At 42.7% G+C, this 25,706-nt stretch overlaps 1 protein-coding gene across 1 annotated transcript; it reads right to left on the bottom strand.

Annotated features, from left to right (window-relative positions):
* Positions 1-1,943: 1,943 nt before the first annotated feature.
* On the bottom strand, positions 1,944-23,987 carry LOC138926037 (homeobox protein invected-like). Its single transcript, XM_070278330.1, has 2 exons — positions 22,409-23,987; positions 1,944-2,164 (listed from the first exon to the last, which is right to left on the bottom strand). Exons 1-2 carry the CDS (start codon positions 23,739-23,741, stop codon positions 1,944-1,946), a joined length of 1,554 nt encoding a protein of 517 aa, XP_070134431.1. The 5' UTR covers positions 23,742-23,987.
* Between the last annotated feature and the right edge of the window lie 1,719 nt (positions 23,988-25,706).

Genomic DNA, 25,706 nt, shown 5'->3' with positions numbered 1-25,706 from the left:
GTATCTGAGCTTAATGATCGCACATTCGTGGCCTGGGCCATTATTAATAAGCCATAAAAGACAACACATTGGTGGGGAAAATTACCATTTGAAAAGTGAAAGCTTGATTCGATGATTGATCGGTGGTTTTTGGGAATGATCGGGGATCACCGATTTACACACTTACGTAGTTCTAATCCCACGCAGAAAACCAACCTGGCAGACAGGCAAATTAACGCTGCGGTTTGATCAGCCGAGGAGACACTGATGAATATTGACATGACGACGCGTCGCTCATCGGTTTGATTGCACGTTTAATTGAAATGATTGACATCGACAGCGCAACACTAGCCAAAGAAACGAGCACCAAGCAAACCAGCAACATCAAAAGCAATGCAATATACAATCGCCGGATGACAAACGATGCCGATCACCGTCAATGCCCGTAAACTTCGTCAGCGTTTTGTCTATCGCTCAATCGATCGGGTTGGCTGATCAAAAATAGCCATACCACCTAGCCCCTACTCTATGTATGATCCAGCTTAACTAGCTTATCGCCAAAGGCTAGCAACAACATTCCATCGCATGATTTGCTCTCCTGCATGAAAATATTTTTAAGCATATTTCTTAATTGCTCTATCAGTGCGATGGCTATTGCTATTTTCTACCGCCTTCCCTGTCACAACACTATCTAGCTACCTCTGACTAATTTGCATATAGCCCTTTTGACGGCTTTGCATATGAAATTGCTGTTTGGCATATGAATGTGTCCTCGCGGCCCTTTCATCCATCCATCCAGGCGACTGCCAGGCCTGACTGCCAGGCTGAAGGTGTCAAAACATGTTGCTTAGAACTCAGCTTGAAGGCGGTAAGTGCCTCTGATTATAGCCTGGCCAACACTGGCTACTGCATCAACGCAATTCAAACTAATTCCGTGGCAACCTTTTACGCGCTCTCACACCCTGGCAGCGACTTAATACCCTGCCAGACATATCACTTACATCCATATAGCATTGATTGGAACCATGAGCCGAGATCCGAGATCCGAGAGCCGGTTGCCAGTTGCCAGTCTCTGACAAATTGCAAACCACATTTTCCGCTGATATTAGCAAACAATTTCATTAAGAAACTGTAATCAATCCGGCAGAGTTGAGCATCAGGTGGCCTGGCCTGCCTGGTGGCTGAAACTGGGATGGGATTGCGATTGCGATTGTTGGAGGCCTCAGGTACGACGACACTGATATGGCTGTATCTGTATCTGTTGCAGCCACTACAGTTTGTATCTCGTACTGAGCTCGCCTTAATAGACTCGTTGCTTTGGCTTTGTGCAATTGAGGTGTGAACATTTTACGCTTCTATGGATATTTCGACTAAATTAGTGCACTTTTATGGCTTCTCAATTAACGCAATCCTCAGTCTCAGTCTCGCATCTCGCATCTCAAATCACAGCTTTCAGCTCCAGTTTCTCCAATTAGATCAGTCAAAGTCTGAAATCAAGATTGAGATGGAGATTCCGAAGCTCGAACTGAGAGTGACTTTCACCCTAATGAACACATCAGTGGCAGGGACCACCCGAAACGAAAGGTATCCAAATAGTGTTTGTTTATTTTGTTGTTTTGTCGGTTGCGGTAGTCAGCGGGTTCTTTGGGGGGCCATAAAAATAAAATTAAATCGAAGAACGCTTCGATCTCTGAGGCGATCGACCGACCAATCAAGCAGCCCAGGCCACTAATGAATATTTAGATTGCTCCACGAAAAAGTCGAGAAAAAAGCAAAAAACTCTAAACTCGGTGCTTTGGCTCAGCGGCAGCCCCCAAATAATTTGTAGATCAATAAATGTTCGCTTTATGGCTCTATTAGCGGCGATAGCCCCGGACCTTCAACTCCAGGCCGCCAACATCGTGTGTGGCCCAAAAGGCAGGGTTGCCAGCGCATCGCCAAAACAAATATGCGAATAAGTGTGTTCACACCAGGGCGAAGCCAGCATTAACATCAATCTTCCACGGATCACCGCGATGCAAACCACTCGAGCCGGACCCACCAGATCCTCGGCCACCGATGCTCGTCTTTAAGATCAGCACCGCTTCATCATCAAGATGATGATTATGATGTTGGGCGGGCGAAGGCAGTGAGGCAGAAGATCCGAGACCCAGACCACCAGATCCCCAGATCCACAGATTCAGGGCTCAGGCAGAAGGTCCAGATATGCGTTTTTTTTCGTTGGATGTTGTGGATTAAGCTTAACAGACTTGGAAAGTCACCTACTTATTTATTGAAGAAATTCTAATGTTGTCTTAAAGCTATCCCGTTTTTTCTCAAGATTGTTTATAATTTTACAAAAAAAAGTACTTGACTCCAATTGTCTGCTATGCCTTGTTTCTGTTGCAGTAGGGTACCTGGCATGTTAAATCTGGAAATGTCTTAATAAAACAATTAATAGCACAGCTGAGCTCATACGATTTTTTCTTTTCATATTTTTTTGTTTCTTTGGGGCTTTACAAGCTCTGGATTACAGGAGCGTAGTCAGAGACAGGGGGAGACAGGACTTAAAAAAACAAAAGACATACCTATTTTTTCGAAAGATTGTCTTTCAAAATCTATGACCAAAAAATCGATGAGTTATGGCTTATAGTTTGGAAAACTATTTGTATCCTTATATAATGAATTATCCACTCCCTGGCGATTAGCTCCGCTCCTGATCCCAGTTTTTTATGGCAGTGCTTTTGTGGCAGACCCAAAGCCAGGTCCAGAGCCACGTCCAGAGCCAGAGCAAAGCGCAGGCCGATCGTTCGTATGTCGTGTACGTACTATAAAGTAATTGAAAAGCACAACAGATTGTTTTAAATATCAGCAGGGCGAGCCGCCCAGGTTGACCACCTGTGCGGTGGTGTTCACCATGGATTTATGACTCTTAGCCCGGCTCTCGGCTTTCGGCTCTCGGCTGTGGGCTCTTGGCTTTTAGCTTTTAGCCGTGCCTCTGATCTGGGCTCTCTTATTGACCAGGCCTGAGATCGAGACCGAGACCGAGACCAAGACCGACCCGGCAGCATAATCATCATAATCATCGGCGTCATCATCATCGTGCTCTTATGCTAATTTCGAAGACGACGACGTCGCTTTGGACTCTGCCATGTGGACCACACACGTCGCCAGCCGCCAGTGGACCCTCGTGGATCGATTCGCATGATCCCCCAAAGACCTTTATGGTCACCGAAATATCCAGAAAAAAAATAAAGAGTATTCGCCACTGGGTTTTTCGGCTTTTGATAAATTATCGATAAAACGATGCGATCACTTTTAATTTGGCTTAGTTTACCTACCGCATTCTTGCCCCGGAATCAGAATCGGTTTCTTTTTTTTGTCAGATAACCAGAGCCGAACCGAGGAATTTTGAACCAAAAAAAACCTTAACTTCAGATTGGGGGATGCTCGATTCTACCGATGCCTTTGTTAATTAAGTTATCAAAGTTTTTATGACGTCAGCAGGTTGTCTGCGTAAGAGCTGGGGAGCTGGGCTGGAAGCAGCTGGCGCCAGAAGACGCCGCTTAGAAGAGTCTGGGGCTTGGGTCTTGGCAGCAATGATGCTACGGCTTCCTCTGGATTCTTGACAATTTCCCGGAGTTGGGGAATGTTTGTGGTAAACAAGGAGGTGGGTATTTTGAAGTTATAGATACTCTAACTTCTAGGGGAACTAGGTATAATATTATATCTTTATTTTCAAATAAGAATTCTTGAATATGAGGGGTTAAGGCCTTTTTATGGTTAAGGTATTTTTAGGGGCAATGAAACCTATTTAATATTCCAACTATCCCCCTCGCCAGTTAGGGTATCGAAAACGTAAACAAACCTGCTGGTTGCGGATCGGTTCGGTTCAAGATCTCTTTCCATTCAGTCTGTGGCAGACCCCATCGACTGCCTTTTGATGTCAACTCTTGAATAACATCCCCATCTCATTGTCGGGGTTTTTGTTAAAATTCTCACGCTTCGATCTGGCGACTTTTAATTACTGTTATCCTTCCTCTGGCTGCTATCTCATGTTTGTTGTTCTTGTTGGTTGGCGGGTTTAATTAAGTAATTATTGAATAAAATGAAAAAAAAAAAGTTGAAGTGGCAGCCAGTGGGGGCAAGGAGTGCAGGACACAGGCATGACAAATTTCAATTCAATTTCTCGTAATCTGTGCTTCAATTTCAACTGTCATCGGAGCTGCACATTTAGCCCTTATCCTTCTCCAGCTGCAAGCTCATCCTGCAGTTTTCAACTCATCCCCACCCCACGTCAGGATGCTTCCTGCTTGTGCTAGTCCCAGTTCCAACCTATCCTATCCACTTCCCTTATTGCCGTGAAGAGGAAACTGTCATTTGTCTATTTTTAACAGACACGCCGACATGAAGGATTTAATTAAATTCAACTCGAGCTGACAGCTTCCATACACAAGCTTTTATAAAAAGGAGAGATTCGTCGAGGGAGGTGGATGTATGTATCTGTATCTGTATTGGTAGTATCTGTATGTAGGGGGAGTTGGCTTGTTTGTTTGTATTCAGCATTCAGTCTGCTGCAGATTCTCAATTTCCGATTCGATTTGTCGACTCCTCGACTGCATTCAGTTCACTTACTTTTCACTTTTCGACTTTTGTTTGTTGTTTTGGACAATTTTCGAGAAAACTTTCAAGTGAATTGGATTCCTAAGTGATTGTGTTGGTGGTGAGATAATGTCTATAAATAATACAAATGAGGATAATATTTACTTCAACTTGTAAGTAAATATTTTCCACAATTTAATAAACTTCTCAAGGCTTTATTTGCTCTACCAATTACCACAAAACATAATTTACATTTTCCTTCATTTCATTTCATTAGTAAGTCTACCATTTTGAGTTTCTGTTGGCCAAAGTAAACACTTTGGAAGACTTGCCAACAATTTGGCAATTATTACTCATACGCCTCGTTGAGCGCCGTTTAATAACTCACTTGTCTGGTACCCGGACTTGGAAACTAAAGTCTTTCAGCCTCAATTAGCCATGAAATGAAAATGTCACCGTAATAATTTCCATAAGCCATAATTGGCTGACTGGCGGCAATTCGGTTAGACGAAACAGCCCGGCAATCAATGCAAATGTTGCATGCAACGTAGCCACAAAAAAAAAACCAGACATACAGCAATTTTAGCATACGAGTAAAAAAAAGTAAAGGAAGAACATTAGAAAAAAAACACTGGCGCTGGCACTGGCACTGGCGTTGCAATCATAATTAAGCACACGAATTGGCCAAGTTTATAGCACAAAGACATACGCATACCAATGCACAGGAAAAAATTATGCAAGAATATACTACTTCTAAGCTTGTTTTCTTTAATCTATAAAAAATAATTATAAAAATTCCCATTTTCATATTTTAGGCAAATTAATTTTTTTATGTGTGTGACTGATTGCTTGGTGGCTGCGTCAATCAGTCGACTGGATTCAAACACAAACATGGCAGCTAAATTTTTCAGCCAAAAGACTAAAAGCTGTTTTCCACTTTTGCTACTCTCCGTGGCCATTTATGAAATTAAGTTATTTTGCTCTTGGGGCCACTGCAGCGGCAATTGCTATAGCCATAGCTGTTGCTGTTGCTGTTTGTGTTGCAGCTAAAGTTGCAACAGCTGCTGCAGCTGCAACTGCAACAACGCTGTGTGTCAGGCACTGGCACTTTTTAAATGAGTTATTAGCCTCGAGTTGACGATTTAAGCCATCGGATGCTGGTGTTGGCTGTTGCTTGTTGGCAACAAGTTTTCTAGTTTATTTTCTGCCGGCAACGCCCCCTTCGATGGCCAAATGGGGTGCCATTTTGGCCATTCGTATGAATATTACGCCACTTAAGGATGACAAACCAGAAACAAGAGGTCGCTTCCCTTCTTTATATTTCACGCTAATCATAAGCTTTGCTTTATAACACCCCCTGGTAGAGTCCCTAGGGGGCTATCCACCCAACACCCAGAACCCAGCACCCAACCACCCACGGGCTGTGAAGAGTGTGCCGACAAGATAAGCCACACTCGTTGATGGAGAGCTTGCTTGTCTGGGGGTGGATTTTATTGGATTCGGGCTTATTGAATTTGCTACACGAAAGCTTGTTCAACCACTCCACTTTATCCACCCACCAGTCAGCCACCCTTCAACAGCAACCACACTCAATTATTAAGTGGAATGGATTGACTCGCGGGGCGGAGATCAGAGGATTGGAAATTTAATTAAATTTGCGAGCAATTCGTTGGGTGGCATAACAGAAAAAAAAAACAACGAAAAAATACCTTAAACAATAAAAGGTTAAAAGCTGAAAACTCAATTATTAGGCAATACTATTTGATATTTAATTTTTTAATGGGGTTTCCGAAAGTTGTGTAACCTAACAACTAGAATTTATTCCATATTATCCGTTAGTAACAATTATATGAATATAAACTGGTTGACAAGCTGACTGGCTTTAATTAAATAACAAAAGCAAAGATTCTCAACGGGATTACAACAAATTTCACACCGTTTATTATTTTCTAAACTTTGGCATTCATGCCCCAGACATTATCTATCCGCACAATCGAGAAATCGCTGAGCCGTGAATCGCTGGGCCACCCCCGAACTTTGAGATACACAAGCACCCCCGGTCGGAAACTGCCAACGCATGATGTATTCTTTTGGATTAAATTAATTTAGTGAAATGCAAATTGAACACAATCGAGCCAAAGTGGGGGCCGAGCATATCAATTAAGCCCAGAGCCTCAATTTACATTTCAATTACAAAACGTTTGTCGAAAATGTCGAGCGTTAAGCGTGCGGCAGGTTGATCTATGTTGGTAGTATCTTGTACAGAATGCTCTATATAAATAGTAGAACCCATTCATTATTCAAACTTGGCAAATACTATGCCATTAGTCAGGAGAAACGAAACCAGACGACAGCGGCTACAAAAGCCCCAGTAGATGTCAATTGTTGTTGGGCTTGTTAACACGCTTGTCTGTATCTGTATCTGTAGTTGCAGTTGATGCTGTATCTGTATCTGTATCTGTAACTGAGTATCTGAGTGTATGGGATGTGAGTGCACAGAATATTAATTACAGAAACTAAAAATGCAACCAAACAATCGACCGGCCGAGTTTCTCACATTGATTGATACTCTCGGCCAGTTGTGCAACATTTTTGTTCTGTTTAGGTTGCGTTTTTTTTATTGAAATTAAAACAATTTATGCACGCAATTAAGCTGAAAGCGGAGGCAGCTACCAGCTGAATCTGTGGCATGCAAGTAAATTTGTTTTCTGCAGCTTCATGAGCTGCATAAACAATGTGTTGCACCACAACACTGGCACTGGCACTGCGACTGGCAGGCAGCCTTGCAGGGATAAATGCTCGCTTTAAAGGAGTGCGAAAAAAACAACCCAAGAGTTGTGAGGCAGATACATGAATAAAGAAATTATCACCATTGAATGAGGATGGTTTGCTGATTGGCATTTGGGGTAGGAAAGTTTTAATTGGAATGCTTATCCATTTAACTTTTATAAGTAATTTTAATAAAATTTAATCACCATTTTCATCTTCTAGCCGCCACATCCTTATCTCAGGTTAATTGTTCAATTACATTAAAGTCAACTCATTTGGAGTCATTAGCATGTCATTAAGGCACCGACTAACAAAAAAACCCAAGCTCATACTTTCTCCTCAGCTGCAGGTCTCCCTCCACACCGTAATTCTTTCTCCCCTGAGCGTGCAAGATGAACATGTTCGATAACGATATCAGAGATCTATGTATGTGCGGTTGTGGATATGCGATGATACAAAAAGATGTCTCATCTTTGGGGGCCTTAATTACTTGCACGCGTGCTAGAAATATTTATAAGCGACAGAGACAGTTGGATGATGATCGTTCCCTTTCTCCAATCTACGTTCTCCTTTCTTCGTTCTCAGCAGCTGCAGACTGCAGTGAAGAGGTTATTCGAGTCTCCTGTAAACATGTTCATCTCCTCCGATTTGTTTTTTTTTTTTGAAAATGTTGTTTTTATTTATCCCCATGTTAGCTGTCTGTTTTGTGTGTCTTGCTATGTTTTGGCTTCTCTTAATTAACTCATTAGGTTTTTGCAACAATTTTTAAAGAGGGAAAAACCAAAAAAAAAATACAACTAACCATCAAATATTAAAAAAATGTTAAATATAAAGTTATCTTCATACCCCTTGATATTTAAATCCCTTTTAGCCTACACCCTACATTACGTATACGCATCCCCCATAAACTAAAGCCAAAAACTGTGCCTGATGAGTTCATTAGCGAACTAATTTCAACTTAAATTAAACTTAATGCGAAATGATCGTCATCAGCAAAGCAAACAAAGAATTAAGGATGTCGCCGGGGGACGGGGCATGTTTTAATTTGCAGCTTCTGCTGCGCGTCCAAGCGGAAAAAATCAAAAGGAAGAGGGAGCTCCGAGAGCAGATCCACAAAGATCCACATACTATATGATGGGGAGTGTGGTGGAGATTTTGGTTGGAGCCCTGTCTCTGGGGCTCGCACATGCATGTTGCTGCAACAAGTTCGAAGCCAACATCCGTTTTGTATTGGCGACAGCGGAATACTCCTGCTGCCATGCCATGCCATGCCCCCAATCCCCTTAACTCCCCCTCGCAGAGCATTTGCCGGCTGTTATTAATAAAGACCACACATTTTGACAAGCAGCCAGGGGGACCACCCAAGTGCAGCTGCTTCTGCCGCGGCGCAGTCGCAGTTTCAGTTGCAGTCGCCGAGGACTTGGCTCGCAATTTCCAAGCCATGGCTTAATTATATGCGAACAGAGAGAGAGAGGGTCGTTGAGTTTAACTCGCGCGCGTTACTTAATTCCCCAAATGCAAATTCTTTTGCGAGAACGAGATGCCTATCGGTGTTTTGTAATTGCAATCGAGGGTAAATATATTTTACCTGCCAACCTCATAGTGTGTGTGTGTGTGGTCAGGCTTGGTTGACTTTCGCGGGTTAACAGCGTTTGGCTAACCACTCGCTTAATAAAAATGTCAATGCAACGTTTACGGTATGCAAATTTACACAGTAACAGTGCAACAACAGCATGGCCAGAAAGCAGGAGGGGATCTGGGGGAGCAGCTAATCCTGAATCAATGTAAAAACATAGCAGATAAGCCAGGGGACAAAAACAAAACAACAGCCACAGCTGGGAATGGGATCAGGTGAATTACACTAGTCAGCAGGGACTATTATATACAAGAGCTTTAAATAAAACCAAATAAGCCTATTAAACCCTCTTCTTAAACCTTATTTAAAGTAACTATAAGTAGTTCTTAATTTTTTAAGAAAAACTAAATAGTTTCTTTTGCCATCAAGTGTTTTCCTGACAGGACTAGTTGACCACAAAAAGTGTCTCGGCTTTCAAGCTTGTGTCGCCCAGTGTTCTCGGGGAGAGTCGCCTTCATTTGCAGCCGCCGCGCCAGCAGGAGCGGCAGAATCAGCTTTGGACCACCCTAAAGTCAGCCTGAGAATGGGAATGAGATCCCCAGCTTCTTCAGCTTGCTAGGTGGTCCATCCTCGCTCTGCTCTCCTTTTTCTCATTGTTGGCTGGCTGGCTGGATGGCTGGATGGCTTTGCCAAAAAAGCTGAGCCAGCCTTTAAGGTTCGACCCGTGAGTCATTCAATCTCAAGTCTCGGGAGATAGAAAGAGAGAGGGCCAAAGAAGGGAACTCCTAGGTGGACACACAGATACAAGGGGGAGCTCGTATCACACACACATGTGTGTGGTCTCCACTGATTTACTGAATCATCGGTCAGGACACTGAGAAAAAAAAAAACCATCTAAAAAGTTCTTTATGATAAGGGATTCTAGAGAGATTTTGAGATTCAAAGAGATCACTTTATTATGTCATTTTTCATATTAAAATTAATATTAAAATTTATAATTTAATGAAAAATATTTTAGTTTTTTCAGTGAAATCGATTGAGGATCGGGCTGATGATCATCTCTTTGTAGTTCATCATGTGGTTCTTGTGTGCGCCACCGCCTCGAGTTGCGGGTGCGTCTCTTGGTCACTGATCTGGCTGGATTCCTCCCTCCATTCTGTCCCTCAATCCCTTCCAAAAGACCCCCGCCCTCCTGTATCTGTATCTGTATGGTATCCCCACCCCTGGGTTCTGGTATCCGTTGGATGCTGCTGCGATCGCGGCGCAGATCTCCAATTAGCCTGCCTTCTGGTTGATGACTTAATTAAGTCTGTGTGGCGCCCCCTCCCTCACGTTCCCGTCGCCCCGCCTCCATTTGCGTTTGTGGCATCCACTTCGATTTTGGTTTCTTTAGGATTTCGATTGCGAGTTGGACTCCGATTGATTTGTGTTTGCAATGGAAATGTTGGCTCTGGTTAATTGGATGTAAGAAGTCCAGACATCGCACACTCTGTGCCTGGCATTAACCCCGTTTCTACATGCCACCCAACTACATATATGCCCCATTCCGCGGCGAATGTGTGTGATTTATGCCAGTCTCTACCCCTTCCAGTCGGATGCGAGTATCTTTTAGGGGGAAAACTGTATCTTTAAGTGTTTTGTGCATTCGGTTGACATCTTGCTGCATCGCATTTCTCATGTTGTGAAATATTTTTGCAAATCTCTGACATGTCGGTGCCTTTGAAGGAATGGCAATGTGGGTGGCCAGATGGATGGATGGATGAAAGGATGGATGGATGAATGTTTTGGCTTGGCTTAGTTCGGCTTACACGCTTTTCCCCACTTTTAATAGCTTACACTGAAAACTCTTCCGATCTTTCCTAGAGCAGCTGTGTGTGTGGTCTGCGGGCTTTTTAGGCTGCTGCCAGTGCCAGTGATGGAAATGGAGATGGACGAGATATGTAGAGCTGTGGAACTTGGAAGAGGCAAGTGAGTCATGTGTGCCAGGGCCGTGACAGAGACATACTCGTAAACTACACAACCGGGAAAAAGTGTCATTTCATAGGAATTCTATGGGTAATACGATTAAATTTTTACTTAAAAGCTAATGGCAAGCCACACTCTTACTTTCTACTCTTCCCCAGTAGTCTTTCAAGTATACATGACTATAGGTTACGCAGCCTGCCCCACAAAAAAAAAAAAACACTTGAATTGAACCACAAAACTCCTTCGACAACAAACGACAGTTGGGCCCACTTGAAGGCAGTTGGCTACTATAGTTAATGGATTTTTAATGACAAGTCTGCGGGCTGCCATTGGCAAAGTGGAAAATAACTCATTTTGTTGCGGTAGCCATAAGTACTGCACAATATGGTTATGGGATGAGCATAGGAAAGCGACCTGCTAATGTCAACAAATTTACAACAGTTAGTTCCGCCTTACGCAGCTTTCACCGCGCCCACTATTTAGAAGGGGGAAGGTCTGGGGCTCGTTGTTGCGTCTCTAACCGCATTCTCAATAGAGCGCAAATATTTGCTAGACGGGGGCCACCAACTCCTCCCACCCCCTATTGCATGGCATTTCTTTCTTCTCCTACAATACACGTCTGTCTTGGCTTTTCTTTGTTTATTTCCTTAGCGAAGCAATTTCCATTTACCTTGGTCCATCAAATGGGCATTTTGTGTGTGTGTGCCGGGCGGGCTGCCTCGCTTTTCGGTTTCTAGCTTTCCTGCAGACTGCCTTGCCACATGCCACGATCGTAGACCGCTGGGTGGATTCCCCACCCGGTTGCAGATTCTTCAGCCCGCTTTAGACACACAAACAAACTGTCAGCTGGCAGCTCACTTGCCTGATTTTGCAGTTGATGGATTTTACATTATTCACTATTTGTAATCGTTTAGCGGTTAAGTTTTGTTCGGACACATCGTTTATTGTGCTTGTCGATGAAAAATATGGCTTAGAACAAGTTCTCCAGATCATAAAAAAAATCCACTGCTTAAAAAATATAATAAGAAGCACAGAAAAACTAATTCAACAAATAACAAAAACCTTTTTGTTTTAACAAAATGTATTTTCTAAACTTGACCAATACTAAAATATAATTGTATATAATTAGAAAAATCTAAATAAAAAAAAGAAAAGACCAGAATAGTTTTTTATAATGAAAACGTGTGCCTTTTAAACAGATAAATAAAATATTAAAAAATAAAAATATAATAAATTTTAAAAACAAAAATTAAAAAGAGAGATACAAACATCACGATTTAATTTTATAAAACGAGGTTCCCATACGGTTCAGAGTGTGTTTTTAAAAATTAAATAAAAGCAATAAAATATTATTTAAAATAAAAATAATAAAAATAAAAATAAAAATAAAAAAAACTGCAGTAAGCTATGGGGCTGAGACAACTGTTTTTTTTACTTATATCAATAATCAAGAAATTATAAATATTAGGAGTCAAATAACTATCCCGTGGACGAGGTTATTAACAATGAAATCCCACTTATTAAGTTCCCGTAAGGTTCAATAGAGTTGGCGAAAATTAAATGACTTGAATAATATATGATTAAGAAAAATGTAAAAAAAAAAAAAAAAAAAATAAGCTGTAGTATACTGATTGGATCTGACTTTCTATATGACATATGTATGTACATCTGTTATACTTATATCAATAATCAAACAAAGTAAAAATTTCCTGAATATTAAACAATCTTATGGTTCAATGAAGTTTTAAAAAATTATAATAATGTATGAAATATTATTTTTTAAAAATTAGAAAAAAAACAAATAAGTTTCAGATAATTGCAACCGAGTCTCCAAGAAATACTATTTTTTACTCATATGAATAATCAAAAATATTAAAAATCAGGAAATAAGAACAAATACCCAGATATGTTAAGCCAAAGAGAAGTAAAAAAAAAATAAATAAAAATGATATAAAATAAACAAAAAAAACATAAATAAAGAAGAAAATAAGGTTCATTCTTGGCTGAAGACTCACAACCGAATAAATTTCAAAATACCAGAAGCTGCCTTTTATAGGATTCAGGGCCCACTTCAAACAAAAGCTATGTATATCGATAAAAAGAAAGTGTTGAAAAGGTCGAGAAAAATATTTAAGGTGTTGAACAGCTAGATTCTTTTCGATTATATACAGATTTAAATAGTTGAACTTAAATTGTGGGAAAAGGAACCCTCAACGACCACATCCCAATGCTCTTGCCGCCACAAAGTGCCCTAATGAACCGACCAGACCACAAAGCTCGCTTAACTTGCAAATCAATATTAAAATACCATAAATTTGTAACCCTTTTTGGTTATTTTTGGTTGTTATTGCACAAGTTGTGCAACTGTATAACCGCAGGGGGAATTCGACTTTGCAAATGAATGGCAAATCGTTTAGTCAAGCAGAAATTAACCGCAGAAGTAACCCCAAGGTGGATTTTGTTGGATGCCGGAGACCTCAAGCAGCTGCAGATTCAGTGTTCAGTATCTCCCCCCGAAAAGGAGAGCGGCGCCAGAGCTGATCCGGATTCCGGACAGGAACTAAAATCAACGTCAACTCGAATGCAGATTGAACGTCGTCAGTTTGAAATGTTTTTTTTTTTCTTTTGGGGAACCCAACTCTCCTTCATCCAACCACACGCATATCCAATTATTTAAATCCCAGTACCCCAAAAAACGAAAGAAAAAAACCAACAACAAGGCCTACAACCGGCAACATCAACGGTTACGGCTACGATAATGAAATGTTTCAATCACCAGCAGTTCAATCATCATCCAAATTGACAGAAAAACTAACTGCGAATAATAAAGCATGCCGAAATAATTCAAAAATATGATTACGATGTTTAAATGCAAATTTTCGAGGACTCCACACACAGATGTTGAAAATCAGGGTAAGGCCGGACATGTCCAGCAGATGTTTTGTGGCAGAATCTCCGGGGGATACTCCTGGGGGACAACTTGTTAAAGGACAACATTCTTCTGATTGAATAGAGGGTCAGTTTGGATCAAGAGCAGGTTTTTTTCTTGGATTTTGGGGGGAAGAGTCGTAAACAACAAGTAACTATATTCTTGCCTTTGGAATCCTTATTCAGTGTCTACTGTATCTTTGAACAGATTTCAGACATCTTGTGTCATTCCATTTCCCCACAATCATCACACATAAGCCACATTCGTAGTCCCCATGCCGATTTTCATGTCACATTCCATTGCGGTTTCGATTTCAATTTCGATTTCGTGTCTCGATCGAATCAGAACGAATCGAATCGAATCGAGCGGATAGGTTAGTATAGGATTGGATCGGACAGAGACCAGTAGCCAATTTTGGCATAGAGTCAATTGCAATTAATCAATACCAAAAGCGGGCATAAACTACAAAATAATTTAACCTTTAAAATGGCAATTAAATCGTTGTCTTCGATCGGCTCGGATCGGAATCAAAATGGAATCGAAATTGTTATTGCTATTTATGTTGGCTTTGGCTGTTGGACAATTAATCGAAGTTGAAGGCCCTCGACCCGCCGACAATTAAATAACAAATTCGTTGAATAAACGTAAGGCAAGGCAGCAGCAACAGCAACAGCAACAGTAAGAGCAACAAATTAATCGCGATGAAGTCGCACTGAACCCATTTTTGTTTCTAATTAAGCAATTTCGTGGGGGCAAGTCGGCGCGTTTGCCAGGCGATTTTAATCGCCAGCGCTTTAATTGCCGCCTCAAGTCGCCTGTCGTCAGTTGTTGGTATTGTTGTTGTTCTGGGAAATGTGGGGATTGGGCCAAGAGTGGCCAAGACTGCCACTGATCGTAATTGACCATGATCTGTAATGACTCACAGAGATTACAAATTCCAAGCTCCAACACACTTCATTCACTCATCCATTCATTCACTCAATCAAAGCAACTCAATGTCAATGCACTCCAACCAGAAAAATACTATATATACCCTGTATATATATATCGGAAAGAGTGAGAGATATACGTTTTAATCAACTTATCAAAAAGTGTCAGTCAAGTCGGCAATCAACATTTGCAATGTGTGTGGTCCCCACATCATCGTGCCCCCGTCCCAGCACCGATTCTTCGAGACCCCGCTAGCTGACTGACACCAAACTTAAGTGGCGCACAGATACATTTACACGCACACTCCAAGATACAACGCGAGGCACTGAGATATACAAAGATACCCGTTCTCACTCTGAGCCAGTTTTGAATGCAGCAATCTATGAGCTCGTGGTGGACACTCGTCAGCTGGCACTGGAAAAAGCTTCAAGCCATCAATCTTATTGACACTGTTTCTTTTATTTTTTTACAATTTTTTTTTTCTTGTCTGTCTTTGTTTTTTGAGTAAAAATCAGTGGCTGTGTACGAGTGGGCCCCCCCAAAAGCAATTGAAACAGTTTAAACGATCTCGAACTCTGGCAATTGAGTTTCCACAACACACTACCATACTCTATATAATATTTCTTCTTAAATAGTTATCAAAGGTAAAAGTTTTCCTTTTCCGTTAACTGTTCCACTTTTCCTTAATTTATGCTACATTGTTGCAATAAATTCCTTCAAGTTTTCCCCAATGGGCCATAAATTCATCGAGAAATGCTATTTAATTACAAGAGATGAACTCGCCTCGGCCACCCTGGGTCTGTAATGATGACAAAACTGATCATAAAGCTGCCTTTCACGATCATCATCAGTATCGGCATTATCATCATCGATTGTCAGCAACTAGCAGAAGTTGGAATCGCATTTGTTGTGATTGTCACAATTATTACGCACATAAATCGCAATGAAACCGGCATCAGGCCAACGACGATCGACAATCAACGATCAACGATGGAGGATCCGCGAAGGAGTCGGTTAATGGGGGACAAGGCTTACATATAGGGGGTATACATCAGGCATTGGCAAGGACGGCAAATTGAGTGGCTCGACTGTGTCCGAGTGGTCGCAGCTACTGGTTAACCAGATCTTCATCTTTATCCCAGCTTAGAGCCTGGTCATTTCAGAATCAGAGATTGCAATCAAGGTTGGAGATGGAATATGGTTATAGGATAGGAAACAGAGAATGGCTATAGAATTTAATCTTTAATTCTTTTATAAAATACTTTAAGATCTATCCCTATCACGCACCCATCTCTAAGCCAACTTGTGGTGCATTTCATTAGGCCTTGTTGTTTCTAACTGCTTAATACAATTTATTTGTATGCACTGGAACGACTCGGTCTGTGTCAGCAGCCGCACTGGCTCCATCCACAGAGGCCTGCCTCATCTCCAAGAGTATCTTTCTGTACAGGACAAGCTTAAGCGCTGTTCGTGTTCGCTGTCAACTTGGGTGGTCCGAAACTTGGCTCGCTGCTCGGAACAACTTGCAGCCGAGGGGATCGGGGACCAGTGGTGTAAGGGGCCCAAAACTGGCTCCCCTTTTAGCCAACTCTGTACTGCAGCTGGAGGAACAAACTTCCTCCGTATATAGATCAAAAGTTAGACAATAGCTGAGCTGATCCTCTGTTGACATTGCCAACTGGCCCTGATCTTAGAGGTTCTGTTTTTGTCTTTTTTTTTATTTTTTTTTTGTGCCTTCTGTGGTTTCAACTAGGGCTGGCTTCTTCCCGGAACGAGGCTAGAATCTCTCAATTATCTCAGCGGAGCAACTAACGAAACTGATTATTTACAAAACACTCGACGGCTGATGGCTTGAGCCCCGGCTCCTTAGCTCCTCAGCTCTGCACTCCACTCCACTTAACTCTGGTTAACTCCAAAAGCTGAACCAGTTTGTGGCCCAGTCTTTTTGTTTTCCCACTAACACTCCAAAGTTGGCCAAAACTCTTTACGGATGATAATGAAGCAGTAATTCCAATAAGTGTGACTATCCGATTTCTCTGCGGGTCTCATCCCCAGCACCATCACCAGCCCTCAGATCCAGCTCCTACTCCATCTCCTTGGCTATACCCCCATCTCATCTCCATCTCCTCCAGCCCAGCGTCATCACGAACAAGTAATTAAAGCGAAACAAGTAATAAACAAACAATAAGACGACGTCCAAGACGCCGACGCCAAACATATGTCTGAAATAAAGGGAAACATCAGCGGCTCGCTGGGCATGCAAAGTATCTCTTCGGCTTTATTTATATTTATTTTTTGGTCTTCAGGTTATTTTTTTCCTCAGATTTTTTTTTTTTTTGGCTTTTCAACAACAAACAAAAGTGAAACCAAATGGGAATCCAAACCCAAACCCTACTCGCTTCCCAATTAAACTTGACAAATGCGGCTGACCACACACACGCACTTCGATTCTCCGACTTTGACTCGGACTCTGAGACTCGGTCTTGGATATCTGTCGTGACTGACTGACATAAAATAATCAAAGCGATCCCTGCAGACATGTCAAGCTGTATGACATCCACATCAACATCTCTCCCCGAGCCATCGAGAGGCGACAAAGGAAGTGACCAAAAATTGCTGCCTTCCAGATCCGGAGTTCATGATGATCATCAGGGAGGAGCAGTGTGGTTAAGACTTTAGTTAACACCCAATGTTGGCTATAAGCCTTCTATATCTTTAGCCATATTTGTGATACAATTCCATCCAATTAAAAGATAAGTTCAGATCGAAAATAGTACAATTCGTTAAGTGTCAGCTACCGAACTGAAAAATGAGTTCAATTAAGAGGCTGGCGGGCCATAAAGTCGAACCACAAATGCGACTCGATCTGATCGCCAGATCTATTGAAATATTCAAATCGTATATCGAGTAGGCAGACATGACCACAACCTGATTGGAAACACTGCTGTGGCTGCTGCTGGCTTTTATAAGCTCATTATTAGTGACAGAACCCAATTCCCGGACGACTGTGAGTGTGAGCAATAAATAAACGATTAAGCAAAACCCAAACTACATATATATACATATATCTGCCGTCAGGCTTAATTAGAATGCGATAAAAATTATTATTGTTGTTCGACTGCAGCAGGGCAGCATTCCAGCCCTGTCTGCAATAATGAGGCTTATGGTAGATTATTTGTTTGTTTAGTTTTGATGCATATTTTTGTGTGCCAGTGATTGACTGGCTGACTGACTGTCTGAAAAACGAATCAGCTTGATTCCGGAACCACCCACGTCTCTCGAAATATTATTATTTGGCTGATGAATGAAGTCATTTGCTTGTAGAAAATATTTTGACAGCTGTAAATACCTCCACACCCCTTGATTTCGGATCACGTTGCCCGCCATCCATGCTCGTTTTCGAATTAACACAAATGAAGTTATAAAAATGATTTTTATATGCCATGCCCAAGTTATACAATATGAAATCCCAAACCCAAATGCGGAAACTTGTCTTTCATTTCATTTCAATTCTTTGGCTTTGTTTTTTTTTGTATTTTTTCTGGCCTGGCTTGTCTCTGGCTTTTGGCCAGAGCTTGGGTGGTCTTTTGGGCCTATAAGCTCGTTGTCGAGACCTGATTGTTGTGATCTTGAGGTTTCTGTTACATACCAAATTGAAATTTTTGAATTTATAATATTTCTTTCCATATTTTGTTGTTGTTTGATTTCAAGATTTAAAGTCAAATGATAGATAAGCCGGCTGCCAGTCGATTGAGTGTGAAATTGGTCGAACCAGACTAGGCTTATAGCTCATAGGGTATTTGGGTGTAATTACAAAATTCCTAGCCAATGCCCAATTTCAGGCCATTATTAACTGTTCAGCGCTTGACGGCACCAGTTCGCATTAACCAAATGCGGTCACCAGTCCCAGTCACAGTTTAAACGACATTTTTCGCTGCTCGCCGGCTCTTATCGTACCGCCCGGGCCAGGGGGCGATGGATCCACGGGTCTGACAGTTTTATTACCAAGGCGCATGGCTGCTGCTATTGCCGCTTTTTCCAGTTGCGGCAGTTTTGCAGTTGCCACAGCCTTAAAAGGCACTGTGCCACCAGTGGTTGTTGCTGTTACAGTTGTTGCATGGTGGTGGTAATGTCGATGTTGTTGTAAGCTGCTTGTTGGCTGTGCGATAAGTTAACAGTTGAAATTAATTTTTGTCACTTCATAAATCGCTGCGGCAGATTGCTATAGCCATTTCTACCACTAAGCCTAGGTTTTACACTGTAAAAAATTGAAAAGGGCTTCTAATGGCCTTCTCTGAGTTATGAACTCCACCTGACCCACAATAACCACTCCATTACCTCCACAAGTAAATGATTTTTTTACCTTCCTATCTCTCCAGTTGAGTGGCAAGAACTTTCCTAAAGTGTTCTATTAGGAAATGGCTTATAAGTACATGCCTCAATGGCTCAATTTAGGCCCCAAACAGTAAAGGGGATTGGGAAATGCGGACTCGAGTTTCCCAGGTACTCTCTGGGGGTCTCTGGATATCGTGATTATCATATGACGTGACAGCCTCGCATATTTATGAATGCATTTGGGTCATAAACAACGTGGTTCTTGGGTTCTAGGTTCTTGGTGTTGTTGCGTTTTCCAACGCAAATTGCGCACTTAGGCCATAAAATCGTTTTGGGCTAAGAAACTTTTCGTGTTCCTATCATTGATTGAGTTCTTTGATGGTTGCCAATAATAATTGTGGCCTCCACAAGGAACTCTCCCTAATTCGCAGTCATGTTAGACCCAAATCCATAAATTAAAGTATTGGAAGTAAAGTGTTTTTCAATTCAATTTAATTGGTACTTGCTCAGGTATATTATCACTTTATAATCATTATAAATTTTCACTTAACACACACAAAGAGATGACCTGCAATTGCTCACTTTTACCCTCTAGCCCCCTGACTATAATATGGAGCAATTTCGCAAGTAAATTTTCCATTTAGAACATGCATAGCCATCCGAGGTAAGACAATTTTTCCAGCAATTTTCCAACCCGAGATGCCACAACAGAGGAGTCTTCTTTGATGGCATGGTTGGATGGTTGGGTTGGGGGGGTAATTGCATTGAAATTCGTTTGTTTAGGTTGTCATTGTTGTTGTTTCTTCGCCTTTCTGCCGCAAATTGAAAATTACTTAATGGTTCAGTGGCGATCGCTGTCGCTCCCGTTTTTTTTTCCCAAGTCCCCCTACTGCCCTCCAGATGCTCCTCCGATAGTGCTCCGATTTTTCCGCTTGTCCGTTGTCCCAGCTACCGGTTAAATGAGCCCCGAGTGCCGGACAAATGCGAAAATTGCTTTCCACTTTCCACAGATCGGAGAGGTGGGATTTCACACAAATTTGTTTATCGTTTGTTGCTTAAAAGACTCCAGCAACTTGTTAAACTTATACTTGTGTTTAAAAGTCGGAAAGGAAAGGAAACCATATGGTCTTGGCATTTTTTACCTTTGTTTTTCAAAGAAACCACCAGTGCCCTTTAGACTTTAAATACAAGGTTTCAAAACCACCATCATGAGAACTTTTTGTTTCTGAAAATAATGATGGCTTAAGTACTGTGGTAATTTTTTGTTTAAATTGTTTAAAAATGATAAAAAAAGGGACATTGTGAGTTAAACATTTTTTACTGGAAGACCATAAAACCATAATCTTTTTTCCACAAGTCACTTATGAGGATATATATCTTAGACCTTGTAATATCTTTAAAATATTGCCTCTCCACATTCATGATTAAATGCTATCTTTTATCGATTTTCAAATAATTCACTAGAGCTTTTATTATAATGCCATTAATTTGAGTCGAAAATGGCCCGCTGGTTTAGACCAAAGAGACATATGCAGCCAGACAGTCGCCCCCCATATGTTGGCCATTTATCAATTGGGGAGCAAAAATTACCATTCGATGCAATTAACTAATTTGTTTGGCGAATGTACGTTTTTGGCAACTGTTTTTGGATCGCCTACGCTGCCGCAAAATATGTTGCATTAATTTGTCAAATTAACACCTTTGTTGGAATAATATATATAAAGTTTTGAAGCCAACCATGCCTTGGCAATTTTTCAAAAGCAACAAATTTATGAGTTCCATTCGGGGCTGGCATTTTAATTCGCTGATTTTGTAGCTGAACGTTGCTTGCAAATCTCACGCTAAATCATTGTATGCCGCTGCAGCTGGGGGCAGCTCAGCCACTCCATATAGTGACTCCGAATAAAGTTTCCGAATCGGAGTTGCCACAACAATAATAACAAAGACAACAAAAGCTACGATAACAACGACAACGTCGCCATCGCCTACAACATTCATTCAAATTATGGAACCACAGCAGTGCGATCGAGATCTCGTTTTAGTCACGCTAAAATTTATACAAAAAATCCAACAAAAAAAAGAGCTAGCTGGAAAAAGCCCCAACAATAAACACACCTTAAAACCCCTGAGCGAGAGAGACAGGAAGTGCCTGGAAAGAGCGAGCAGGAAAGACTCTATAGAGGTGGGGGCACGAATCGTTTCAAGTTAATTAGCGAGCGCGACAAAACCCACCCAAAAGCGTAGATTTATGCACTCGAGGGGGGCTCAGGCTACCCCCCTATAACCCTCTTTAACTCCAAAAAAGAAAAGCTAATTATGGGTTTGACATTCATCAGGGTAATAAGTAAATTGCCAATGGAATTACATGTATTTAAGGTTTTTAAATGCCTATAGTTATAAGTTATGGATTAAAGTTTAAAGCTTAAAGAATGTCAATAATTCGTAATCCAGAAAACGTGGCCTTAAACGTCTTTTAATTTCTTAATAAAGCTATTAAAGTTGATTCAATCATTGCCCAGTTATACAATGAATGATTGCTAATGCAATAATAGTAATGACATATAATTTGATTATCCTACCTTGAAACGTGAATGATTCAAGCTAATAAAAGGCCACACCATGGATTTGTCAGAGATTCCAGGGGATTACCCAAAAATCTACTGAGGAATCCAAATGGCTTGTATGCCACCCCATTAAATGAACTCCCAAAAACATATGGAGTACGAAACACCCACAGTATAGCCCCCTTCTATAAGGAAGGCATATCATAGCACCCCATAGCATAGCTAGTTGGCCGCATGAAATTATTAGGCAAACGATTACGAATTCCCTGCGGTGGCATAAACTAAATTCATGAGTGTGTGCCATGATTGCAGCAGGGAGGGTTGCTACCAAAAAGGGTGGTTGGGGTGGGGTTGGACGCACTTGGACGCAGGGGCTCGTTGTTGCGATAGCATAATGAGCTTAAGTTATGTTACATAAGCCATAAGGACATAAAAACCACTCGAGCAGACACTTCACTCTGGGGTGAGTGTTTTCTTTCCCTTTCTCTTAGCTCACTATCCCTCTCTCTCTCGCTCTGTTATGAACTCCCCCTTTTTTTGGTGGTTGGCTAACTAATGAGCTGTGGGCTGGATGGGTTGGTGGGTTGCTGTGGTTTAGCTCCGTCTACTGTGTGTGTGTGTGTCTGTCGCTTGTTTGCACAACCGCTTTATGAGCCCAGCACTCAACAACTCGTCTCCTCGAGTGACTGAGTGAGGGAGGATACAAGATGGATAGAGGACAGCCACACACTGAGAAAAATTATCAGTAATATCTAACACTAGAATCACTGAGAAACTCACCTGAGCTGGGGCGATCACTGTAGCGGGTGCAGTAGACCCACGCTGGCCACACTATTGGTGTCCCAGAATCCTCTCCAGACTTGCTTCCTCCACCCGTCGAGCCTGCTCCTCCTCCACTGGCTCCCCCCGCCGGTGGTGGGGATTTGACCAGGTCCACTGGAGCCACTGTGGCAGTAGTACTACTACTGGTGGCCGTACTATTGGAATCGTTGCTGTTGCTGCAAATGTTGGCCAAGGAGCTGGAAAAGCTGAGGCCCGCATTGCCGGCATTAGTTTGGGCCAGGTTCAGGGGCTTCACCGACTTCTTGGGAGCCTTCAAAGGACTCTTGCTGTTACTAGGACTCCCACTATTTTTGGCATTTCCACCGGCTCCGCCACTACCACCTCCTGCCCCTGCCAGTGCTCCCATTTTTGGCAGACGCGACCCAAAGTCCGCTTTCAAAATATTATCGATGCTGAACTTGAGGGCTCTCTCGTGCAGATTCTCGTTGTTGTTGTGGTGGTGTTGCAGGTGTTGGTGCGCCTGTTCCCGCTGGAGGAGCAGCTGCTGGTGCGGATGAGCCGCCCCACCCGGCCCGATGCCCAGCGCCGTGGCCGTCAGCTGGGCCAGGGCATCCTGGCCGGTGGGTGCGTTCACCGCGGCCGCTGCTGCTGCCGCCGCCGCCGCAGCTGCGGCCATTTGCAGCTGCTTTCCCGCTGCCGCAGCGGTCAAGGCGTTCACCCTGGCGGCGGCCATTAGGTGCATCTGCTGCTTCATTAGCTCCTCGGCGTAGAGCTGGGACTTCCGCAGGAACTCCTCCTGGAAGCTACTGTTCCCGGGCGGCAAATGCAGGAGATCATCTGGCGAGAGGGGCGTGGCCTCACTGGGGGACATGACGGCGGTGCTGCTGAAGGCCGACGGCCGGTAGATTTGGCTGATCAGCAGCCTCTGCCGGGCCTGGGCCTGGGCCTGAGCCGATAGAGCCGCCTGGGCAGCCTGGGACTGCTCCTGGCCCACACTCAGGACACTGGTTTCACTGCAGCAACTATTGGGATCCTCCAAATCCAAATCCTGCTCGTGCTCCTCTTCCACCTCCTCATCTTCGATGTTGAGATGCTCCTCACACTCCGTGTTCTCCTCCTCGTGATCGACTTGCGGGGAACTGCCGTGCTGGGCCAGCGGCAAAGGCAGGCAATCCGGATGCATGGCTGCCGCTACCTCACCTCCTCCTCCACCGCCTCCTCCGATAGACCGGTCTGCCGCTCGCCTCTCCTCCTCGGGATCCTCCTCCTCCTCCAAAGTCGGAATTATCAGCTTGAGCGGGGGCGGTCGGCTGCTGGCCAAAGTGGACATCAGTTTTCGGGGGTCTCTTAGCCTAAAAGTTCACATTTGGCAAAAGCCGTCGGCATTTTCACAGCATTAGTCGAATAACGTAAACCATAAAAATAAGTGATTTTTAAGTAAAACAAGCAAACACTCGACGAAGAAAGGACGCGGATTAAAGTGCGATTAACAAGATACAATTATAAAGCCACGGATAACCGAATAACGATACCGAAACGCCATCCGCTCGCCAGTTTTAACGTCCGTTCCGTTCAGTTTCTCTCGTTCAAATTTTCCATCGCTAGCTTCGAGTTCGAGCGGCAGCTCGGAGAGCGACCCGAGAGTCGCCACACCACTTGGCTCTCTGTCTCTCTCTCTTTGGCCAGCGCTCTCCCACTCTCCATCTCGCTCGCGTTTTTTTCGAACATCCAATGGGCGTCTGTGGGGCGTCGAACCGGATGCTATATCGTTGTCCCGCTCGCTCTCTTGGCCGTTATGGCGGCCTGGCTTGCTTATGCTAAGTGTTTGTATATTTGTTAATTAAGTGCGTCGTCGCCCCAAAAAAAAAAATAAAATAAGAACAGAGCTCCACTCCATTTCCATCTGCGCCTTGTCGTTTTGATTATGCGCTGCAGCATTTAAGCCGTAAATCTCACTCTATGTAGGCTCTCCCCACACTCTGCATTCCCCTCTCTCTCTTACACTCAACCGTTTTGCGGTCTGGCATCTGCAGTCCTTTTTAGTGGCATCCTCCATCCTGCTATATATATATATACATATGGTAGTATGTGTGCACGTTTATGTATAACACATGCCACAGCATCCCCATCCCCTCCTGATGGCCTTTTCGCATCTTTTTGCCGATTTGGTTCTCTTACGTATTTTTTTTTGTTTTTTTTTTTTCGATACAAACGAACATTTTTGCGCTTTTTTGATGTCATTGTTGTTGTTAGCTGCGCTTTATAAATCACCACCACAATTTTTGTTGCTCCAACATCTGCCGTGATTTCATAATTGCTTTTGATGTTTTTTTATTGTTTATTGTTTGTTGTCGTTGTGCTTTCACACATCCCATCGGACAGCATTGATGATAGTTTTTTGGGTGAACTAGTTTAAGGGGGGGTGTGGTGCCCCTGGACGCTCCTGCCTATGCTTTGGGCTTGTCTAATTGGCCAACACACTGCATTGTGGCACTGCTCTTTGTGCTCATAAATCTGTATTTAGCTTTCCTTTCAAGTATTTATGACATTTTTTTTGTTGTCTGCCGCATGTGTGGGGTGAAAACGGGTTTACTCAAGGTAGGGAATGCTGATCACTATTTTAATTAAATCAGAAAAACTCTCGGCTGGAATCTGGCATAAGAAAAGAAACCCGTTGAGGGCTGCATCTACAATTAGCATTATCTCGTATCGATGCTCTTAAGCGGACATGTCCACAGAGTGTTTAATGGATAATATTTCATATCTCAAATCGACCATCAAAGTTGCACCTTTTCTTCGTTATCACCGGCCACAGATTGGTCATAAAATATCGGAATTCCAGCGATCTTTTTATCGCTGTTTGCTGTTGAACCCATAAAGCCACGGATCATGGTGGGTTTTCGGGCTGTCTGCGCTTTATTATCACGTCGGATCGGATAGCCGTGCCACGCCCCAAAAATGCAAGCCAAAAACCCAAAACCAATCCAAGCCGGGGCCAGTTTTAATAACTTTGTTGCAGGCTTACAAAGCGTCGACTACCAGATGCCGACTCTGCGATAGCATAGCCCCCTCCGACCAACGAATTAATCAGGCTTAATTTCCAGCCCTCGACAAAAGAAACAATTATACAGACAGCGATTAAGAGGAACAGTCGTTCCTCTCTAAGTGGTATCTGTAGATTTCCGCAATAATCTGGCATCATTTTAAGGAAGTACGACTGTCGAAGTAATCGTACCGTAACCCCAAACCACGAATTATGAATAAAATTAAACGCAATTGCTCAAAATGTCTGAAA

Source organism: Drosophila bipectinata, chromosome 2R (genome assembly GCF_030179905.1).
Source record: "Drosophila bipectinata strain 14024-0381.07 chromosome 2R, DbipHiC1v2, whole genome shotgun sequence".
NCBI lineage: Eukaryota > Metazoa > Arthropoda > Insecta > Diptera > Drosophilidae > Drosophila > Drosophila bipectinata.
This window is presented reverse-complemented; position numbering and strand designations above follow the sequence as displayed.

Bases quoted from the DNA above. Each gene is read 5' to 3' on its own strand.
- LOC138926037 (XM_070278330.1), bottom strand. From the start codon at position 23,741: ATGTCCACTTTGGCCAGCAGCCGACCGCCCCCGCTCAAGCTGATAATT. The intron at 2,165-22,408 runs GTGAGTTTCTCA...CTTCTGCCTGAG, and splicing joins CAGTGATCGCCCCAGCTCAG to CCCTGAATCTGTGGATCTGG.